Here is a 22,510-nt window from a genome sequence, read left to right as displayed (position 1 = left end):
GGTCTTGGTAGGGCGAGTCGAAAGATTCGCAAAGCACAGGTTCTGAGTCCACAGGCAGCTTTCTCTTTAGTGGGATCCTGAAAGGGTCCAAGGGTGGCTCTGAAGTTATCCTCCGGTCATGGATAACCATCCTGCCGGTGTTGGCGTCGATGTAACGTGACGGAGACGTCTCAGCAGGTGTAACCGTGGTGTGGGTGACCCGTGTCCTGAGTTGGAACATTTTCGGGATCGTGGATGGCGGCAGGCCAAAAGTTATGTTGGCTGGCGCCGAAGAGGCTGTTTGAGCTTTTAGTGGGCCGGAGCCCGATGTGTCCTGGAGGACCGCTTGAGTTTTGCTGCTTTGTGCCGCAACGGTTCGCACTTGAAGCGCTTTCGAGGCCTTAGCGCCGACCAGGTTTGTAGAGGCGGCCGTGGACTTTTTCGGCGCCGGTGGGTCATCGGGTCGAGGGGCGGAAATGGCCGTCGACGTCTTCGATGCAGGAGGCTTCGGTGTTGCCGTGGAAGCGACGTGAGACGCAGCAGGTGGTATGACCTTTGGTTTAGGAGTCGATGGCGTCGGCGCCGAGAGCCGAGCAGGTTTGATGGCACCGAGGGCCTTTTTCCGAATGCCGACTCCGGCGTCGGCCGCTTCAAGTTCGGCACCGAAGTCTCGCTTGGTGCGCTCGGTGCCGTTGCCTGTCGCTAGCGTCGAAGGTGTGGAAGGCCTCGATCCGACTAGCGCCACTTTCGGTTTCGGTTTCATTTGTACCGGTGCAGCTTTCGGTTTCGGTTTCGTAGAAGGGAAACCAGCCGGTGTAGGTAATAATGGCTGCCGCTGAACGTCCGAGGGCGGGGCCGAAGAACCGCGGGATAGGTCTCGGGTAAGGCCCGAAGGCGATCCCTCGACCGGAGCCATAGACTGTGGCACTGGGCCCTCGTCAGTCTGAACGGGTAGGCCTTGCTCGTCATTGGAGCTACTCTCTTCGGCCCCTAAGGCCTCATCGTCGTCTCCTACCTCGGCGTTGTCTTCATCTCTGCGAAAGAGTGATTCGTCGACGTCGTCCGAACCGGAGTCATGTTCGGAACCAGGATTGGAGGGTAGGACTTCCAACTCCTCGACATCTTCGGCGTTGAAGAGGTCTGCCGGGGCCGGTGCCGCGTGCTGCGCTTCGAGTCTCGCCGCTCGACGATTCCGTAGAGTCTTCTTGGAACGGAACCGGGCACAGGCCATGCATGTCGATTCGTCGTGGTCCGGCGACAAGCATTTGTTGCACACCGGGTGGACGTCGATATGGGGATATTTCGCATTGCATACCGGGCACCTCTTGAATGGTGTCCTCGACTCCATCGTCGGTGTCGTCGATGGTCAGGTAAAAAGCGAAAAGTTGTTTCCGAAGTTAGTAAGCCAACAGGTAGGGTCGAAACCGATCGAGTGAACAGTACCGACGCGAACTAAAGGCCTTTTGGCCTCGACTAACTTTTTCCTAACTGGAGTTAAGATAGCACATCCGAACCCAATGGCGGAAAAAAACAATCTGAGGATGGAGAGGATGCCCATGCGCACTGTAGTCCAGGGGAGGAGTCACCTATCCAAGGATACTTCGAAGACTCTTCCAGGACAACAACGTGCAAACATCCGGACCCAACACTAGGCGGCGATCTATGCACAGATATGAATTCAGCAGCCCACATGCCTCGAACTCTTTTTTCCCTGTTCACTGGCAAATAATCGGACATCGAGTCTCTTTAAGAAAAGCAATGTAGCAAAGGGATGGACTGGTGCGCTCACCAGGAGAAACCAATCTTCAAGGCACATGGCGGACCTCAAAGGCATGCACGAATATGGGGGAAGTGTAATAGTCATTATGGAGTGCTGATTTGATCTTGTAATGCTTTACAACACGGACCACTGATCTTTTGGGCTTGCTGTAGTGCTGCGCCTCTGCAATCAATCATTATTGAATTGTTTTATTCTGTGCTCTGCCAAACTTCTCAATAAAATTGGATATATAAAAAACACAAAAAAAAACCAGCAATGTGGAGGCCGAGCTTTCAGCCCATTTGCCGACAAGCTTTGAATGACCCTTCAGGTTTTCTTAAACAGATTTAATGGCATCTTCTTAGGAAACAAACAACGTTCTCTTTGAGTGAAGCATCATTTTTGCTTTCGCCACGTTTCCTGTACCAATTTTGGTTTCAGTGCTAACGCATTTTTAGGTAACAGCAGACACCCTTCAAATTAATTCATACATGAGGAATACATATGATGGTCAAGATGGTTTTTCTTCATGGCATCTTGAGCCAGTATACTAGATACGTGTAAGTTTGCATAAGGAATGGCACCTACAAACAATACGCAACAGTGCAGAATAAAAGAATAAAGTGGATTAAGTATTTAGCATATGAATTAATACCTAGCCAAGACCCAAATAACACCACAGCTGAACAGAGAAACGGGTTGTGCATCATTGTGTGTGCTACAATCCATCCGGAGTTCAAGTCTTCAGGTGTGTTTCTTCTTGTATCTGTAACCCCTTTCACCATAGGCGCTATGCAGCAAAGTCCACATATATATGTGCACAAACTGCAAAGCATGGTGATGCACATAAACTTACATATAGATTTCCATGCATAGGCTTGTCAAAGAGGTAGGAGATGAAAAAAAGATACCCAAGGGTGGTTGTGTGTGCATGTGTGTCAGTGAATGTACAAGTGTTTTGGCAGGGATTATGATTTTACAATTATGTATATATGTGGAAGTGTGTACGCGAGACAAATATCCCCCACACTTAAATGTACAGACATTAGTGTGTGCAGGAGTAGGGCTAATTGTGTTTCGGAAGAGAAATTAATCCTCACCCATGGAGCAAAACTGCATGCATCCCTGGATTAGTTTGCATTTGCGACATTGTCTAGGTGTGGCGAGTGACTCATTGTTAATACAGATTATCCTATCTAAACATTCACTGACAGAAAGATGGTTTGTAGTGCCCATAACTGTGTAAGGTGTCCGAGACCCTAACTTTCATTGCACATAGAATACACTTTAGCTATACAATTTGCCACATACATTTTCACTTTTAAAGTTGCTTTATGGAGCTGTGTAGATCTATGCTTGGGTGCTTGAATGAAAGGATCTAGGAAAAGATGTGTGTGAGCAAAATCAAGCCTCCTTAAAGTTGTATCTTGTGAATGCATGTGTCAAAAATATGAAACTGTATGAAGAGGCTCAGGACAGTGCAAACAAAACGGGATACGTTCATTTGCACGCGCTGTGCATTTTTTGTGTACATCAAAATTTCTAGGAGTGTGCTCTTGAGTGAATGAGTAAATACATGTGTCTGGGTGATTATAGTTTGTGTAGCAATTTGTGGAAGTGTATATGCAAGTTGTATAGTTTTGAGAAGAACATTACGATATGAGCAACACTAGGTTTGGATGAGGTGTAGAAACAAGGTCGCTTGGGTCAGACTGAGTGTACACACCAGTCTCTTCTTTAATGGTGGACATGGTAACTGTTAAGGTGTACACGTACATTTGTGCCAACACTGCATGGAAATATCGATGTATTGTAAAGACCAGGTTAGTGGTGAGTTCATGAAGTGTTTGCCAGTGCAGGAGTTTCAGATGTTAAGTTAGTTTAGGAGTTAGAGATCGTATGAGCACATAAAAGAATGCATGTTCAGAGTTCAGATGTCCAGATAAGTGTTCTCTGGCCATCTATATACATTTTGCATAGACGTTTATTCAAACTCAGTGTTGCTGAAGACTATTCAGAACATCTGTTCAATCATTAAACAAATATCTATTTCTGAACTGTATTTATTTCACAGAACTTAACTTATTAACAAATTCATCATATTAACAGAAAACAGTTTCTACAACTCATAAGTTTCATCATCTTCAATGGAACAGTTGCTTTGAAACAGAACCGTAAAATCAACGCAGTAGTTCAAAGGGCAAATGACTTTTAGGCGCCAGGATGTAAGCACACACCACCTATTCAATAAGTCAACTATGAGGGTTCACTTTCAACCATTCACCAGTGTGATGGGATAGAAAGATTGTGTATTGAAAGGAATTCTCTTGTGCAAATTTAATTGTGCCACCTAGTGCCCGCAGTCCTGAACATCCAAGAGCAGAAAAACCATGAACATCCTGAATGGTGGGTGGACGCTCAGACTCCTCGAATCAACATCAAGCTTTGAAACCACTTGACCTACACCCTGTATCCTAAAGACCATCTGCCCCAATTCTAAATGGAGTGAGCCGGAACAAGAATGGAGCAACTGCTCTGTATGAAGGTTCGATCAAGTCATGTATGAACAGGAGAAACATGCCAGGAGTTAAATCGCGATGAGTGGGCAGCTGAACAGAGGAATTTTCAGAATGAGAGTAGAGTTTTATGGATAATGTCCGCACATTCCCGAATTTCATCTTCATTGATTACGAGAGGTGGTGCCAGGCGGATGATGTCCCCATGTGTAGGCTTGGCTAGAAGTCCGTTGTCACGCAGCCGCAGACATACTTTCCATGCATCGTAATCTAACAATGAAAACATACATGTTAGATTGTAAACTACCTTCAGACGTCACGTGGAATTAAAGTCAGAGGGAAACTGTACTCACAAGACGTGAGGAGACATGATGAAATTACCATTGAGGCGCAAGTGTACAAGTGTATTTAATCCTAGTCTGAGGTTGGGGGAGAGGATTACTGTATTGCTGTCAAGGGGGGACGGCGTGGGGGGGGGGGGGGGGGATTACTGTTAAGGGTGAGCCATAGATTAGCCAGGTTTAACCAGGACCTCTGGGTATTTTTAAACGCCCTGCATCATGTGACAGCAATTTGTTCCTTTCCACTACCTGCACTTTCTGGAAAGGTTGTACGAGACCCATGTCAAGGCACACAAGACCAAATCACAAAATTAGCATTATGATTAAGGGACTGCTTTTTGCAAAACAGGTTTGTCACATATTTTTCCACACTTTTAAACTTTATTTTGGCTCGAAGCACGTGGAATAAAACATACATACAAATTTGGCAATTACAGTATAAATGTGCAAAATACAATACAATATAACCAATGAAGCAGCATATGACTCCTTGCTATGAAGCGGGCATCTACATCATAAGGATTTAATGCAATTTGTCTCGGGTTGCCCGATACCTCCCTAGGCTTAAATTAATTGACAATTGTAAATCCAGCTATCCCGAAGCTAAGAGTGTGGCTTTCTGGGCAAAAAAATACGTTATTTACCTGCTAAAAGGGTTAAAGAATATAAAACTCTAAAATTAATCCTGTTATACAACCATCCCATTTTCCATCAATTGTACAGCTGCCATGTTACTGTTCGCCATTATACAAGCTTCTTATAAGGGATACTTAGCTTGTACCTTATTCTCCACACACTCATCAGAAAACAAGTGAGAGCAAAGATTGACAACCTACATGGGTCGCAATTCAGAATCCTGAGTGCTTCCTTATGTTCCCTAACTCTCAGTTTCTGACCGAGCTGAATAATTCAAACACCTCCTTTGCAACAGATCAATTGGACAGAAGATGAGATGTCCTCGATGGTTTCTTTTTTTTTTTTTTTTATAAAAACCTTTATTTCTTTAAGAATCTGGACACAGCTATTCAGCCGACAACCTAGGATGGTTTCTTTTTGATTCCCCACACGCCAGGCAATGCAACTCCTTCGCCCATAGTACACACTCCCACTTTGCAGTAAATGCCCGGACAAGTAGAGTTCCATGCTGGAACTGCAAGCAAAGAAGCCTGGCTGGAGGAGGTTCTATTTCATCCAGAAGTCCTCTAGCTTAGAGGAACCCTTAACTGTGCGATAGTCATTTGTTAGAGTTCCATGGCTTGACTGGCTATGCATGCAATTATCTCTATATTGCCAGTATGCAGTTTTAATATGTAATTTGGAACTAGCCGCGGCATAGACCAGGGTATTCCATAGACCGTCAAGGCTGATGGCGATTAAATGTACCCTTTACATGATTAAGCCATGGAATTCTGCTACAGGCCACTTGGAAAAAGATTGCCTCTAACCCTGTTGATAAGCGGATAGCTCCGGGGTGACCCAGATCCTCCTCCAATAAAGTATTTTTCTATACATGGAGGTACAAGGTAGCTTCACACAGGAAAAAGGATCGATACAACAAAAGGGGACCACTCTAGTGCATCAGAGCAGTCTGCACGGGAACTGCTGCTTGCCAGATATGTACATGGCATATTGTGTAGTTCCTTTTCAGCTTTTTAACAATAAATAGCTGAAAGAGTAGCAGTTGGTGCCCTCGCTGAGGGCACAAGCTGCCTGGTTTCTAGAGTTGATGGCTGTATACCAGCAATATGGATACTCCTGAAAATAAACAGATGATGCTGCCAAAGAATTTCGTAAGACTGGCTGTATTGATGTGGCCCTCAAGTAAAGAAAGGAAAACAGCAAAGGAATGGCCTTACCTACTTGAAAATGATTAGTTAAAAAAAAAAAAAAAAAAAAAAAAAAGGTACTCCGAATCACTATTTTCTGGTACACACTTGTGCGGCTTAATCTACGGAATGTGCTCATTTCACATTAACTCTGTATAGTAGAGGAAAACTACACTGCAGGACAGCAAAGCATGGAATCAAAAGATGTTCTTAAAAGCATAGAAAATGCAACATTTGGATTCCAAGAAGCAAGTCGAATGACACAAACTTCCTATTAATGCTGCAAAAAGTATGAATAACTAAGAAGAAGGATTCATTAAATAAGCCCTACTAGCCACCAAACGATAAATTGGTAAATCCTTTTCCGGGGAACACTACCTGCATTATCTAGTTATCAAGGGATCAACATCACTTCCGAGTGCCCTGTAGATTGAGCTCCCCAACAACTCGACATACAGCTTGCTGCAGCTCAAAAAAAACCAGCAAAGATGCAGAGTGTAAAGAGATTTCACTGCTCACGTCCTGCTGGTTTCTTTCCAACTTTACAAGTAAGGAAGCCATGCCCACATCTTGACAATATGTCAAATCAAGTCAAACGAGAAATATTGAGGCAGTGGGTGCTTGAAAAGCTACTACTAAAGGTTCATAGTGCTCCCAACAGAGCCAATCATTGAGACACAGCAAAAATCTAATTTTAAAGGAAATATCAGGAGTATTTCTGGTCATGAATGTCAATTCACTAAAATAACAATGAGACAAGGTGTCACCATGAACCCTTCAACCATAAGGACATGACAAGGTTAACCCCCTGGTCCTCTCTTTAAGCCCTCAACCGCACCCCATTTTTTGCAAAGTGGCTGGGGTCAGGAAGGACAAAAAGTAAACCAGGCTCCCAGTGCTGGCATACTCTTATCTTCCACTGCTTTCTTAGCTCTTGAAATCGGTGGTTGCAAGTGCTACTAGGAGTACCAAATTTAAGCCAGGCATAGTACCCGCTAGCCCTTATTTGGAATCCTTGTTTCTATCATGAAGATTACTGACTCCTCTTGAAAGTACCTGGTCCTGCTATCCACAATGCTTGTTCACCATGAGCAAGGATTTAATAGCTGAACGTAGTCTATGATATGCACGTCAACGATCTACCAAATTTACTAAAGCATATTACCTTAAGACGTATCCTCCAAGACTGGAGGATAAACACTGGCTATTTCTCAATGGTTCTACATCAGACCTAGAACAACTAAAACCAGTCAGCAAGGTTAACAAATGGGGGTGACCGTACACCTTTATTTTGAGCAACTAAAAATGAATTAATTGGGTAGCAGTGGAGTTTCACCCAAACTACTGTAATGCAGAAGACTGGAGGTCTCTACACAAATCAATCATAATTCTAAAAATGCAAAATCACATGGCTTTGCTCATCACGGAAGCTAAATTCTGGGGCTGTATTTGCCTAGGTCTTGAAATCTCTCCTCTTTTCTAGGAACGGTGCATAACTAGTCATTCAGTCGGATTACAAGGCCCAGTGCTAAATTTGAGTTGGTGAGGGGGCACTGGCACTTATTTCCTACATCAGATATTTACAGAGCGCACGAGAGGGAGAAACAGATCGAACACAGTATTGCCAGTGTTCTCTCACAATAACAAAGAAAGCAGGAACCTGTAAGAGCGAGAAAAATGGACAGGGAGTGTCTGGAAAAGGATTAAGACTACCAGCCTTGAATTCGGCACGTCAAAATTTAAATTGCACCAGCTGCCAGCTCCTGAGCAAGGAATGGAGGTGTCTGCTACCCACTAACCTAGGAGTTCACCCCTGGAATAGTCCCCTTACATTTGCCACCTGCCTTCAGGGGGGAATGGTATCTCGTACTTCCTTCTGAGTGCGATTCTATTACAGGACCGGAGGCTTCGTATTACGCTTCTCTTTCTTATTTATTGCTACTCACAGCAGCCAATGAAAACTTTTCTTATGCAAAACAAACTACATTTCCCATGATGCATGCACCACATCACTTCCTGCAGAGCCCCATAAGAGCCAGTAATACCGGAACCAGTCCTCTTTCACGCAGACAGTTAAGTTGAGCTCTCGATTATTGGCATTGTTTATGTATTATTTTAAGGATTGATGTGTTACTTGCTGTCAGCAGCGCTTTGTAATGTATTTTTTGGCTTAACTAACGCCGCTTTGCATATTAGCTGAACTGCCCGACTTTGCGAGGCGGGCCGGATTTCGCGCCCTGGGCGCTACGGGGCTCCCGCTGGGAGCGGGGATACTTTCTGGCCTTGGCAGAGTCCCGAGTACGGCGATCGATGCGTGTGTGCATCGCGCCGATTTTTGGGCATTTAAAACATGCGGCGCTCGGCCAAAATTAAATTTCAGCGCATTTAGCGCTCCAACAGTTAAAACGGTACCGCGCCACCTTCGGCGGGTGCAATTCAGGTTTGAAGACAGCGCGAAGGCTCCCCTCATATGCCGGTGCGCAGGGAGCCAGTCACTTTTGCTTTAGGTTTCCACGTGCGTAGCCCAATTGGGCTATTTTGGTAGGATTTGGGCTACGCATGTCGTAACTGCCCGTTGTCGTTTTTCTTTCGTTTTTGCCATTCCAGGCTGAGTTCCATACAGAGAGCACTGCTTTACGCCTGGCTGGCTGCAAAAACGACCTGGGCCTGGAGGGAGCACACCTCCTTGGACATTGTCTTGCTCTTTTTGGCTCCACTACGCCCTGTGGGCTGTAATAATGGAGATACAGCTTTGGCTGAGGAGCTAGGTACCTGTGCTGTGGGTTGCCCCCCCCCCCCCCTTTACTCCTCCTTACTGTTGCCTTATGAGCAAGTACGTATATAAATTAGGCTCCACCATGGAAAATTGGGTGCACTATGAGGAGGATGACAACTTATACGAGGAGGAAGTAGGTACACCTTCCATCGAGGAAAATATCGTTGAGGCCCTGGACGCTTCCGTGCAGGAGTCAAGTCAACAAGGCCCTGGAGAAGGCAGTTCCGGGAACTGTGCAGCAGGCATTGGCGACTGCATTGAAGCCTATTACTAGGCAATTGGAGAGGTTTGCGAAGCATCATGGCTTCACTACCCCAGCTGGAGCTCCGGCAGAAGGGCCACAGCCTAAGTCCTGGCCTCATTCTGCCTCTTACTCGTCACTTCCGCGTCCTGAGACGGAGAGAGAGAGGGTTCAGGATACCGACTCGGAACCTGGTTCAACCTCATCGGACACCCCAGATGATTCTCCTCCCAAGAAGAAATCTAGGAAGGCTAAGAATGTGGAGACTCCACAGACGGCCCCTACGCCTTTCACCTTCAACCCCTCGGATATTGTTCATCCTAGGTCCTCTGATTGGTTGCCTGCCCCGGAGGTGGCAGCGTACCTGCATGAGAATTTGCGCAAAAGTTTTGACAAGGAGGTGCGCAACAGACTGCGGTCTGAATGTCCCTGACCGGATCTTTCGGACAAGGTGGCTGAAACGCCAGAAATGGACTCCAGTCTGCTAACTTTCCTTAAAAAGTTTGCCAAGGACCCCAACAAGGGTATAGATCGTGCCTGGCGAGGGTGCCAAGACAAGCTTCTTGATGTGGTCGGTCCCTTGGCCAAGATATTGGAGATGGCTCTAGAGGCGCAGGAATCGGGAACCGCTATCGATTCCCATGTATTGGCGGGCTGGACCCAGCGGGCAATCTGCCCATTAGGTAATGCCAACTGCGCAATCTCCACGGAGCGCAGGAAGTCCATTCTGATGCGCATGGACTCTAATCTCACGGAGTTGGTGGCGGCGGAGCCTGGCCCATTGGCAGACAGAAACCTCTTCGGCGACCGCTTCGTCAAAGATGTGGTGAAATACGTGGGCACTTTCACGACCCTGGATAAAGCTCAGGCAGGAATCAAACGTGCATTTCAGGCTGGGGTTTTCAACAGGGCCGGCCGGGGACGCTCGTTTGGCCGTCAATTTTCCCAAGGTCCTCAGCGAGGAGACTTCGGACCCGGCAGGGGAGAGTGAGACTCTACCCGCGGTGGCACCTTCTACCCCACCAGGCAACGCTTCAACAAGCGACGCTTTAACAAGGGATCCTATCGGGGAGGATTCCAGAACACAGAGTCTTCAGGTGAGCGCTCCAGACTGATTTCTTCTTCCATTGGGGGGACGTATTCAGCAGTTTTATCACAATTGGGTTCAACTATCGCAGGATGCCTGGGTTTTGCAGACAGTTCAGGGATTTCATCTAGAGTTCTTCCAGACTCCTAGTCCGGTTCATCGGCACTTCTTGCGTCGTCCATTCAGCAATATTTCCGGGACCCCTACACTACAGGGCCCTGCAACGACTCAAAATTCAACACTTGCAAAAGGGTCTTTCATACACGGACGTAGTCCCTATTTCGCCGGAAGTGAGGGAGGAGATGCAATGGTGGTTGGCCCACGTAGAGGCGTGGAACGGCAGAGCAATTTTCGTCTCTCTACCGGAAGTGGTCATAGAATCCGACGCCAGCCGTTGGGGTTGGGGAGCGCGCTGCGGAAATATTTCCACAGGGGGACGTTGGTCCCTAGAAGAGTTAAATCTTCACATAAATTGTCTAGAACTCCTCGCAGGATCATTTGCGATCCGGACACTATCTCCCAGACAGGTCTCATGTTGCATCCTTCTTCGGATGGACAACATATCGGCAGTACGGTACAACAAACTGGGGGGGCACGAGGTCCTCAATGCTGGTAGAGAAAGCGAAGGACTTTTGACATTATTGCCAGTCATCAGATTTCGGTCATAGCCGAATACATTCCGGGTCAGTCCAATGTAGTGGCGGATTGGAACTCACGCCACCTCAAGGACAACAGCGACTGGCAACTCCTCCCTCGGGTGGTCCAGGGGTTGCAGGAGATATGGGGATTTTGCGAGATCGACCGGTTTGCCTCCAGGCTGAACCGTCAAATGACAAAGTTTTTCAGTTGGAGGCCGGACCCATTGGCTCTGGCGACGGATGCCTTTGCACAGGAGTGGACTCAGAAATTGAATTATGCGTTTCCACCCTTCATTCTCATTCCTCGCGTGTTCACTCCCTTGTGGAAGTCGCAGCCTTGGTTCCCGTTGTTGCTGGAGGCGAGTTGCGGCTTCCCCAGGAAGATCCCGTGGTCCTCGACAATGCTCCAGGGCCCTCATGGAGAGAAGCACCCGATGGTTCTATCGAGGCATCTGTCTCTGATGGCCTGGAGACTTCAGGCAGCGTTGGCAAATGCCAGGGTTTTCGGAACAAGCTTCAGGCTTCATCAACCAAGCGTGGGCCCCCTCTACCAGGAACAGATATTCTTCAGCCTGGGGATGCTGGGTTCGTTGGTGCATGGGACAGCATGTGGATCCCAGGGGGGGGGGGGGGGGCAGAATTACCCTTTATTGTAAACTTCCTGTCAGAAAAAGCGTCGGAAGGTTTAGCGTATCGCTCTGTTCATAATTTCCGTTCCGCCATATCGGCGGGCCACTCTCAGATCGAGGGCAAACCTGTCGGAATGCATCCTTTAATATGCAAACTCCTAAAGGGTGTCAGAGTAGCCAATCCACCCAAACCAAAGTATTCTTCCTTGTGGGATGTCTCGCTGGTTCTGTCACTGTTTAACAGATGGCCCGACAACAATAGGTTATCCAAGAAACAATTATCGGCCAAACTGGCCATGTTGCTATGCCTAGCGGCTTGTAGACGTTCCTCGGATGTTAAGGCTCTTGATATTACAGGTAGAGTATTTACTCCGGAGGGAGTTTCGTTTAATATTACGTCTAGAACTAAAACCATGTCACGCAGTGTAGATTATCATGCTTTTCCTGACAATGCTAAACTTTGTGTGGCACAATGCCTTAAGGCTTATGAGGAATGTACCAGGTCTACCAGACCTGATGGTGTGGTACAATTGTTAACTGCTCTGCAGAAACAGTACAAACCTGTTACTGCGGCTACTATAGCCAGATGGTTAAAAAATCTTATGCAGGAGGCGGGTGTAGATACTCAGGTCTTTGGTGCACATTCTGTTCGAGGCGCTATGGCCTCCAAGACCTTCATGTTGGGTTCTACTGTACAGGATATCATGCATTCTGTAGATTGGTTATCTGAGTCAACATTTCAACAGTTTTATTATAAACCGGTGGGTGACAGATCCTCTGTTTTTAATCAGCGTTAAACTAGCATAATACGAAGCCTCCGGTCCTGTAATAGAATAAAAAATTAGCTAGCATTCGCGGCAAGAATTTTTAATTCTATTAAGGACACGGAGGCGAGGATTATCCCACCCGGTTAAATTACAGTATTATAATTATTGCCCACCCGTTTTGCATATATATTCTGGTTATACAGAAGTTATGGGTTGTTCTATCTCTGGTTTTTCAGTATCCGAAAAGAAGATGGATTAGTAGTAATCCTGCTTGAAGTTGACGTTCATCCCAGCTGGTCTGGTTCTTCCACGTTGGAAGCTGCTGTTGGACTTGGTTATAATTATTGGACTTTATTGTTCGGAGCAAAGAAAGAGGACTGGTTCCGGTATTACTGGCTCTTATGGGGCTCTGCAGGAAGTAATGTGGTGCATGCATCATGGGAAATGTAGTTTGTTTTGCATGAGAAAAGTTCTCATTGGCTGCAGTGAGTAGCAATAAATAAGAAAGCGAAGCATAATCCTCGCCTCCGTGTCCTTAATAGAATTGAAAATTCTTGGCGCGAATGCTAGCTAATTTTATATTGTAAAACTACACAGATTGTGGACGGCCCAGCTTTTGGTGACAAAGTATACTGTTTTAGTGGACTGAAGTTGCGTCCATGGATGAAATCTTTGTTACAGAGGAGACCAAATGCAACATCAGAAAACATAGTAGCCAGTACTCAAGACAGAACTCTTGGGCTTCACTAACCAGGGTCCCAGTTCAATTGACTTGCATCACTAGTCACTTGTCTTGTTTCTCAAGACGAGATGTTGGTGTGTAAACCCCCACCACCCCCCCCCCCCCCCCCAAAAAAAAAAAAAAAAAAAACCACAGCTGACTAAATACATCCGTCGCCTACATAGGAAATGATTATGTTCAGAGACCCAGACTTCCTTCAGGAAGGGTTCAATAACTGCAGTGTAAGCAATAAATTCTACTAACCAGCACTGAAATTATAGCATGTGGCGGTTCCATACCTTTGGTTTCTTTGATGACTATTGCATTCAGTAGCCCTTTTCCTCTCACGCATGTCACAATATCAGAAGGGGTTTTCATGAGCTCTGCTCTCAGCACATCTCCCATTCTTTCTGCATTCTCAGACAGTTTCTCCTCTTCTAGAACCTAAGATTGAAAAGAAAATGTTGAATAAAGAGACAACCTTGTGCCACAAACACTTGCCCCACCATCATAAAGTAAATACAGTAGTCTTAAGTGCCTAACCATTCTCCCTTTCCCTAATACTACCCCATCTCATTTATAAAAGGAGCACTGGGCCAGATCAAGAATGATTTGCACTAGTACATCTACTGTAAAAGCACTTAAAAACATCTAAATTCCAATCCCGTACAGCAGTGCTCCACTGCCTTTTGGCTAGGTTTGCAATAATTAGAGATAGCATACACACGTTATTGACAGATTCGTGTAATTTGATCTTCACAATCGTATATACATTAACAGGTGGCAGAATGCTCCCAGTAAGTACAGAGCAGAAATGCAGCAATCTAGATATTTCTGGAAGAGAGCAACCTGCCAGTGTAAGTGAATACCCTAAACCAGATTCTTTTGCATACAGACCTACTCCTTTTGACAGTTTTGTACTGTGGACACTTCACCATCTCTCAAAGGCAGGAATACACTTAGAAGGTTCAAAACTGCGTGCAATGGTAGGTAGCTGTTCACAAACACAGAATTTTGGATGTTCACTTAAACTTGCGGTTTGCCCCTTTCAGAAACATCTATCCACTTGCCAACAATCTCAGGGCGGGGGGGGGGGGGGGGGGGGGGAGGCGCAAGGCTAGGGTAGGGTAGAATCAGCCCCTCTCGGAGTAAAAAGGTGTGACTTATGTCGAAAGGTTCTATGGTGAGCAGGAGTACCGAGCAGGGGCGTTGGGGCAGGGGAATCTGTGGAACCTGCAGCTCTCAACTACAGATGGAACTGGACATATGTTTGCCTAACGCATCCACCCTTCTATTTACATGTGAGTGAACCAATAAATGTCGATATGTAAGCCGCCTGTTAGACCTGGCATCATTGGCGTGGGTCTCCCTTCCTCTCTACTCTCCCTATCTTTTATATTGGCTGGATTCATATGTTATGGGCGCCGTGCCATTGCTACTCTTCCAGAAGCTGCGTGCTGTAGTCCCTTTCAACGACCGGTACCTGGTGCGCAACGGGTCGCGTTGACCCCAGCCCTGAACTCAGCCAGTGTCCCGCTTTGGGTGAATACATTGTTGTCTTTTAGTCCCTAGGGGTTGACATGAATTGTAGTTGTTGAAACGCTTTTAGAGTCCTTGAGTTAAACTGTTGGATAAAGACATTATTTTTCTAGATCTACCAGAGTGTTGGCCTTTTGTGCTGTCATTACTGCCTTATTGTACGTGGCCATAAACGCTTCACACACTGCCTCTGAGATAGGCCTAACTGCTCGTGCTACGTTACCACAGGGTTGAGCAGGGATTATCAAAGGGGGTAGCCCACTTGTCCCGACTTAGGAAGAAGGGTCCCCATTTGGACATTGGCGCCAGCCATGGCAAACTAGTGATGAGAACCCCCAATGGGATGGGTAGTTCTTCCCACATTTCAGCTGGAGGGGACGAGTGTTAAGACTTGGCATCATTGGCGTAGGTCTCCCTTCCTCTCTACTCTCCCTATCTTTTATATTGGCTGGATTTAGATGTACTGGGCACCGTGCCACTGCTACTCGGTGCCACAGCGCAAATGCTCCCTGTATATAAAGGATTGTATTAATAAGGATAACTAGAATACCTACATCGCTGTAGCCTGTTTCAATAGTGAGTTACCTTCCATTTCACTGTCGCTACTGCGAAACGATCCATTCTCATAGGCCAGGATGGGCCGGTTAAAGACTGCTTTCAATCATCCTATCGGGCCCAAGGAACCGGATAGGACCCTCAAGTTTGATACGTATATGCCCAGGACATTGAGGAGCACCTTTTAGTAAGGACCGTTTATATATTGCATGTGTTGAAATACCTTTTCTGAAAATGTGGTAGTTTCTTGCCTAAGCTTTACTGTAGGCTGTTGCGCGTATGTGTATTGGCCGTCTGGTTTTGGAGCAACATGGCCAGCTGGGTCAGACCTGGCTGGAGAGAGATTGGTATTCAGAGCATGGGGAGGGGTTACTCTTTGATCTGAGCAGGGCCGAGCCTGGCAAGGTGAATGATGGCTCCACCTCACCCTGGGTGTCTGATAGCAGACCCCCTCATTCTGAAAGTGCAGGATGTCACCTTGTAAACCAAGTGCTCCCCGACCGGAGTCAGTGATTTGCAACCTTGGAGAACAAAGGCTTCAGGTTTAAAATGCTGCGCTGTAACTTTGTCAGAGTGTGTTCCTTCTGGATGTCAAGGCAAAACTGTCCGAGTGAACAGAGGAAAAGGACTTTGCAACTTTCATCAAGCTTGCCGAAGAAAACTACCTGAGGGCCTAAACCGAGAGCGCCTCCTGCAGAAGTCTCAGGGATGTAAGACTTCACCCCGTCCGCTGTCGGAATTCCTGTGTGAGGAGTTTTGCTTGCAGGTGAGGCCTCCATGGAGTAATCCGGAGCCTCTAGTTCTACTGTGAGGAACACAGACTGAGCGCTTCTGAACTTTTGCTAAACTTGTGCGGGCTGCTGCAGCTAAAGCCGAGCTGCCGCTGCCGAGTGCCCGCCTGAATGAACCTTTGAACCTTCTTGCTAAACCTGTGTGGGCCTTCAGCTAAGAGAGCTGCTGCCGCTGAGAGCGCGCCTAAATCTGTATCTTCGAACCTTACACTGAATCTGCGTGGACCGCTGCAGTCAAGAGAGCGCTGTGGCCGCTGAGCGTCTACCGTGGTGCTGCCTGGTCGAGACCCTAAATTGTCCCATGGGCTGCCGCAGCCAAGTGCTGCTGCCGCTGAGTGCCCACACCCTTTGCTACTGTGCACCATCGTGATTCGTCCCGTGGGCCGCCAAGAGAGCTGCTGCCGCTGAGTGCCTGCACCCTTTGCTACTGTGCACCATCGTGATTCGTCACGTGGGCCTCCGCAGCCAAGAGAGCTGCTGCCGCTGACTGCCCGCATCCTTTTGCTACCGTGCATCATCGTGATTTGTCCAGTGGGTTGCCGCAGCCAAGAGAGATATAGCCACTGAGTCCCCATCCCTGGTGCTATTTTTCATCCTCGTTATTTGCCCCACAGGCTGCCGCAGCTAAGAGCTGTGGCCGCTGAGCGCCCGCACCATTGACAACTTTGCATCCTTGGGACTTGTTCTGTGGACTGCCGCAGCTAAGAGCTGCTGCCGCTGTGAGCCCGCCACAGAGCTGCACGACGAGAGTCAGCCACCACCAGCCCGGGCCGCCACAGCCGCGCGCTGCTGCCACTGAGCTCCCGCCTGCCCCCGAGTGCAGGAACTACTGAGTGCACGCTGCAGACCTCAGCCTCCAAGACCTGTGGTGGCAGGGAGTCCGCCTGTCACCGTCTCCGCTTCTTCCAGAAGCGGAGTGCTGTAGTCCCTTTCAACGACTGGTACCTGGTGCGCAACGGGTCGCGTAGACCCCGGCCCTGAACTCAGCCAGTGTCCCGGTTTGGGTGAATACGTTGTCGTCTTAGTCCCTACGGGTTGACGTGAATTGTAGTTGTTGAAACGCTTTGAGAGTCCTCGAGTTAAACTGTTGGATAATGACATTATTTTTCTACATCTACCAGAGTGTAGACTTTTTGTGCTGTCATTACTGCCTTATTGTACATGGCCATAAACGCTTCACACACTGCCCCCGAGATAGGCCTAACTGCTCGTGCTACGTAACCACAGGGTTGAGCAGGGGTTATCAAAGGGGGTAGCCCACTTGCTCTGATTTAGTAAGAAGGGTCCCTATTTGGACATTGGCGTCAGCCATGGCCAACTAGAGACCCCCATTTCTAACACCTCCCACTTCAGTTTTCTTTTAAAGTACATAAATAGGACAGGACAAGGATCTCCCCCTTCTGTGTTTATTTCTTTAGTATGGACAAAAAAAAGCCATAAAACTGAATTTATTCTGATAATCAATGTGGTCAGTTGTGATTGCTAGGCCAACAAGCGCACAGGTCGACGGGTAGGAGAGTTAAGAAGAACGGTTTCCTGGTGAAGTTGAAACCGCTGCAGACACGCATATTCTGGTGTGCTACAATGCTCAGGTTTAATGTGACTGAGCAAATGTAGCATAAGAATGTACAGCATGAAAACCTATCACTCATTCGAGTATATATTTACATAGTTGAAGCTCCAGTTGTCCAGAAAAACCCGAACCAAATCTAGATAAACTGATGAAAAAAGCCACACAAAAAAAAAAAAGAAAAAAAAAAAAAAACATTATATATACACATAGACACACACTTTTTCATTACAAAAACCATAGGTTTCTGGGACATTATAGTTAGTTGGACATTTCACTCGTACTAAACCATAGAAATTCCCCCGTTATAGGTAGTTCAGCTAACTATAACTCGCCCCCCCGCAATGCACTGCTGATGACGTCACATATCACATCTTTCAGGACATGGTCAGTGACATCACTGATGACATCTCATGACATCATCCAGCGACTGTTTCTCTAAAGTTTAAATATGTTTTATATATATGCCAAGGTGTCTTGAAGAATGAGTGGGTGTATGTGTGACTGGATGGAGGATTTAGAATGTGCGTGACTGACTGTGTAAGTGAGTGATTAAATCTGTCTTACTGAATGCATGGGTTAGTGACTAAACTGTCTGAATGTGTGTATCAGTATGTCTGTTGTTGTGTACGCTGCTGCATGTGTTGGTCAGTAGCTACAGGAGTGTCTTTATGGGTTTTTGATTGTATGGGCCCAATTTCGGCCCGGAGACCCCATCCCCCAGGGAATGGCCATTTTTTTTTTTTTTTTTTAATTAAATGTTTTTAGAGGAGGGGGGCTGCATAGCACCCCCTCCTTCAGCCTCAAGTGCCCCGGGGACCCCATCCCCTGGGGTTGCGCCTCATTTTTTTTGTATTATATTTAAAAACATTGATGGAGGTGGGGGAAACGTGTCCCCCCTCCTAGGCCACTCATGGCCCCGGTAACCCCATCCCCCGGGGCCTGGCTTCTTTGTTGGGGACCGTGGGGGGAGCCCCAATTCCCCCACGGTCCCGCCGGCTCCCTGCCTCCTGCGGGAGCCGGCAACGCTTTTCCACAAGGGGAGCTGCTGACATGCAGCTCCCCTTGTGGAAAAGCAATGTGGTTTGAATTTTGTAAGCGAGAGCAGGAAACCTGCCCCCCTCCCAACCTTTGCAAAGCCCTGGGGGGTGGTGGTCCCCGGGGCTCGGGGGTCCGCAACATACCCCTACATATGCATCTTAGTGCCCAGGGGAGGTGGCGATCCCTGGGGTGTGGGGGGGCTTGAGCCCCCCCCACACAGGTTTATTAAAAAAGCCCCGGGGATGGCGGTCCCCAGGGCTCCACACATTAAGAAATTAGTGGCTTGGGCCCCCCCACCCATTTCAGTGCCCCCCGGACCTGGCCCACCCGGGGGGGGGGGGGGGTTCAATACAACAAAGCACAGGAGCTCACGCTTAGTTTATTTTTTATTATTTTCTCAGCCAGATTCGTGCACCCAGCGCGAATTCGATCGATTTGGTTTAAAAAATGCTTTTGGGGGGCGCTGGGGGTCCTTCTGAGCAGGCCTAGGGGGTCAGGGTGTTTGTACCCTGCCACTTTTTCTTGTTTTTAGCATTAGTTTCTCTTTTCTTGTGACTCTGTTCTACCGAGTCACAAGATGGCTGCCAACACTTCCTGGTTTTGAGTGTTGACAGCCAATTAGACTAAAGTTCATGGTCGGGAGGGTGCGCGGATCCACTGCGCCTCTAGATAGACATTTTTATTTTTTTTATTTCTCAGCAACTACTGGATGGATTTACACCATTTAACCCTTTCGATGCGCATGACGGAGCGATTCGGTCATGCGCATCGGTCGCGCTGTGCGGATGACGGAACCGCTCCGTCACGGCCCCGCCCGCGCATCGAACCTTCAGCACGGCGCGGTAATCCGCGCCGCGCTGAAGGTGTTAAAAAAAGGTCGCTTTCTGAACCAAGCTCTACCTTTTTGCCAAATTTGGGGTAATTCCGTTCAGCAGTTCGGGCTGCAGTCGGTCTCACAATTTCCTATGGAAATTAACATGAGGAAAACTCCTTTTGGGACCCCCTTTTTTCTCAGCCCCCACTTGACGAATCACCCCCAAACTTTCAGGATAGGAGCTGACCTGGATAGACTTTCGTTTGAGAATTTCGCAAAGATTCGTCAAACGACGCCAAAGTTATTAGCAAATCAAAAAAGGCTTTTCCTATGGAAACTAGGTTCTAACTAGAGCTACCTACTGGCGACCACCAGTAGGTAATTTATATATATATATATATATATATATATATATATATATATATATATATATATTACCTACTGGCGGTCGCCAGTAGGTAGTTATAGTTAGGACCACGTTTCCATAGGAAATCCGCAACATTCTATGTTGAATAACTTTTGCGCCGGTCGACGAATCCTTGCGAATTTTTCAAAATAGGTGGGGCGCTACGCTCCGCTCCTACCCTGAAAGTCTCGGGGGGATTCGTCAAGCGGGGGCTGAGATAAAAGGGGGGTCCCAAAACGCGTTTTTCCCATGCATTTTTCCATAGGACCTTTAGACACAGCTACAGCCCGAACGGCTGAACAGAATTACTTGAAATTTGGCAGAGAGGTAGTCCTCAGGTCAAGGAAGTGCCTTTTGTAGGTTTGGTGTAAATATGTTCAGTAGATTCTGAGAAAATAGCCTTTAAATCAATATATATATCTGAGCCAGCTTACGGTGCGCTTACCGTACGCGTATGGTGGCGTGCGCGATTCTGATTGGCCCTTAGATCTTAGTAAACATTCGAATCGGTCGAAACCAGGAAGCGGCGGCCGCCATTTTCTCTCTCGCACTCTGAGGGGGGAGCTGATAAACAAATGCCAAAAACATATAAAGGGGCTGTTTAGACAGCGCCCATGCACATAACCATGTTAGTTGAGTCTTCAAAGATCCCCCAAGGCAAAAAACGGTAATTTTTTATTTTTCGAAAATTTCGCCGATTACGCTTACCGTACGCGTACGGTAAACATTTTTACAAAAAAAACCCCACTCTCTCCACCCCGTGTGCAAATGGTGGCCGAAGGCCACCATTTGTGCATGGCATATAAGAGCACAGCATTTCCCAAAAAAATTTCAACAGATTACCTATCACAAGGAAGCGCATAATATGTCCTCCATGTGCGCACCGTGCGCGAAGCGCATCGTGCGTACATGGCCCATCTAGCGTAACGTGGGCTACGCGCACCGCGTGCCCACCGTGCGTGCACGGCACTAACTGCGTAAAGTGGGCGCGCACGGTGCGCGAAGCGCACCGTGCGCGCACGGAACTAACTGCGTTAAGTGGGCGCGCACGCCACGAATGGCGTAAAGTAACTTAGCATTTAAAAAAACGTACAAATTCACTGAAAAAACCATAGGTTTCACACGTTATAGTTAGGAATTAGCATTTAAAAAACCTTGCAAATTCACTGAAAAAAACCATAGGTTTCACACATGTTATAGTTAGCGGAAATTTTACTGATAAAAAACCAATGAAACTCCCCAGTTATAGTTAGTGCAGGAAACTATAACTCACGCGACCGCAATCTTCTGCTGATGACATATGTGTCTTTATGTCAAAAAAATATTTGTAATATATTTATAGCTAAAAATTTATGGAAGAAGACATGGGCAAATAAGTGTCTAATACAGTATTAGCATCAGCAGAGGATTGCGGTCGCGTGAGTTATAGTTTCCTGCACTAACTAGAACGGGGGAATTTCATTGGTTTTTTATCAGTAAAATTTCCGCTAACTATAACATGTGTGAAACCTATGGTTTTTTCAGTGAATATATATATATACATACATACATATACACATATATGGATCAAAATATGGACAGACATGTAAAAATAGAATAACATAAAACCGGAGTTTCAATTACATTTAGATTAGTTGCGATCAATAACTAAATCTTGGAGCATTCCTTCCCTTCACTCAGGGGCTTCTGGTCAGATGTGGAAGCTTAACTAGATCTACTGACAGGATGCACAGATGGTGACACTAATGTGCCCATCTTCGGTTCACTAAGGAAGCTTACGGAGTTTTAGCCAAATGTTCAGTACAAGTATGTTGGAAATTACAGGACGTCCCAATGGCAGAGGAGTTAATCTTGATAATTATTTTTAAATTGTACAAAAAAGGAGTGCAAAAAGTGCCTACCTTAAGATATTCTTATAAAAGCAATTTAATATCCTAGAGCGTCGACTGAAAACGTTAAGATAGAACAAATGTACATTTGAGAGTGCCTTGCTCCGTGAACAGTAAATGAAACGCCTCGTTTGCACATGTATGAAGTGCAGCTTCTGGATTTCTAAAGTTCCAGGTTACGTGTTTTTTTACAGTCACTGAAACCCAAACGTAGGGAAGAACATTTCCCAATTCAATTTGTATTTCAAGCTCCAACTGTGGCATATATTGAAATCTGTTCGAGGATCCAAACTGTAGGAAGTCTGTTCGTTTCTTTGATGTCTTCCCGAAGTTTCTGCCTTTTTATTGAGCCCATTTTTGCTGGTATTAAGACTATGTGCGTGGGGGGGGGGGGGGGGGGGGGGGGGGTTCGATTCAAACCTCCAAAGAATACACGAAAACACAGAAAACAAATATACTGTAAACAAATACACAGAGTATGGAATATTTTATTTCACTTACAAGAAACAAAAAAAAGTGAAAAATCGATGTTTCACTAGGAAAGTTGGAGTTTTTCAAGGTATAGCTTTGTTACAGAAAGTAATTTTATGCGAGAGTCTAGCCCATCACGTTTTCTTTTTTGCTC

General features: G+C 46.6%; 1 protein-coding gene across 5 annotated transcripts in view; it reads right to left on the bottom strand.

Annotated features, from left to right (window-relative positions):
- Window positions 1-3,785: 3,785 nt before the first annotated feature.
- OAT (ornithine aminotransferase) overlaps window positions 3,786-22,510 on the bottom strand; it is a 118,366-nt gene continuing 99,641 nt past the window's right edge. For all 5 annotated transcript variants that reach the window (XM_085601595.1, XM_085601611.1, XM_085601631.1 and 2 more), the window contains 2 exons: window positions 13,580-13,724; window positions 3,786-4,524 (listed from right to left, as the gene is read on the bottom strand). In XM_085601595.1, the coding sequence (XP_085457721.1) occupies window positions 4,364-4,524; window positions 13,580-13,724 (306 nt within the window). In that variant the 3' untranslated portion in view covers window positions 3,786-4,363. The remainder of the gene's footprint in view (window positions 4,525-13,579; window positions 13,725-22,510) is intronic.

This window comes from Triturus cristatus, chromosome 1_2 (assembly GCF_964204655.1).
Source record: "Triturus cristatus chromosome 1_2, aTriCri1.1, whole genome shotgun sequence".
Classification (NCBI taxonomy): Eukaryota; Metazoa; Chordata; class Amphibia; order Caudata; family Salamandridae; genus Triturus; species Triturus cristatus.
This window is presented reverse-complemented; position numbering and strand designations above follow the sequence as displayed.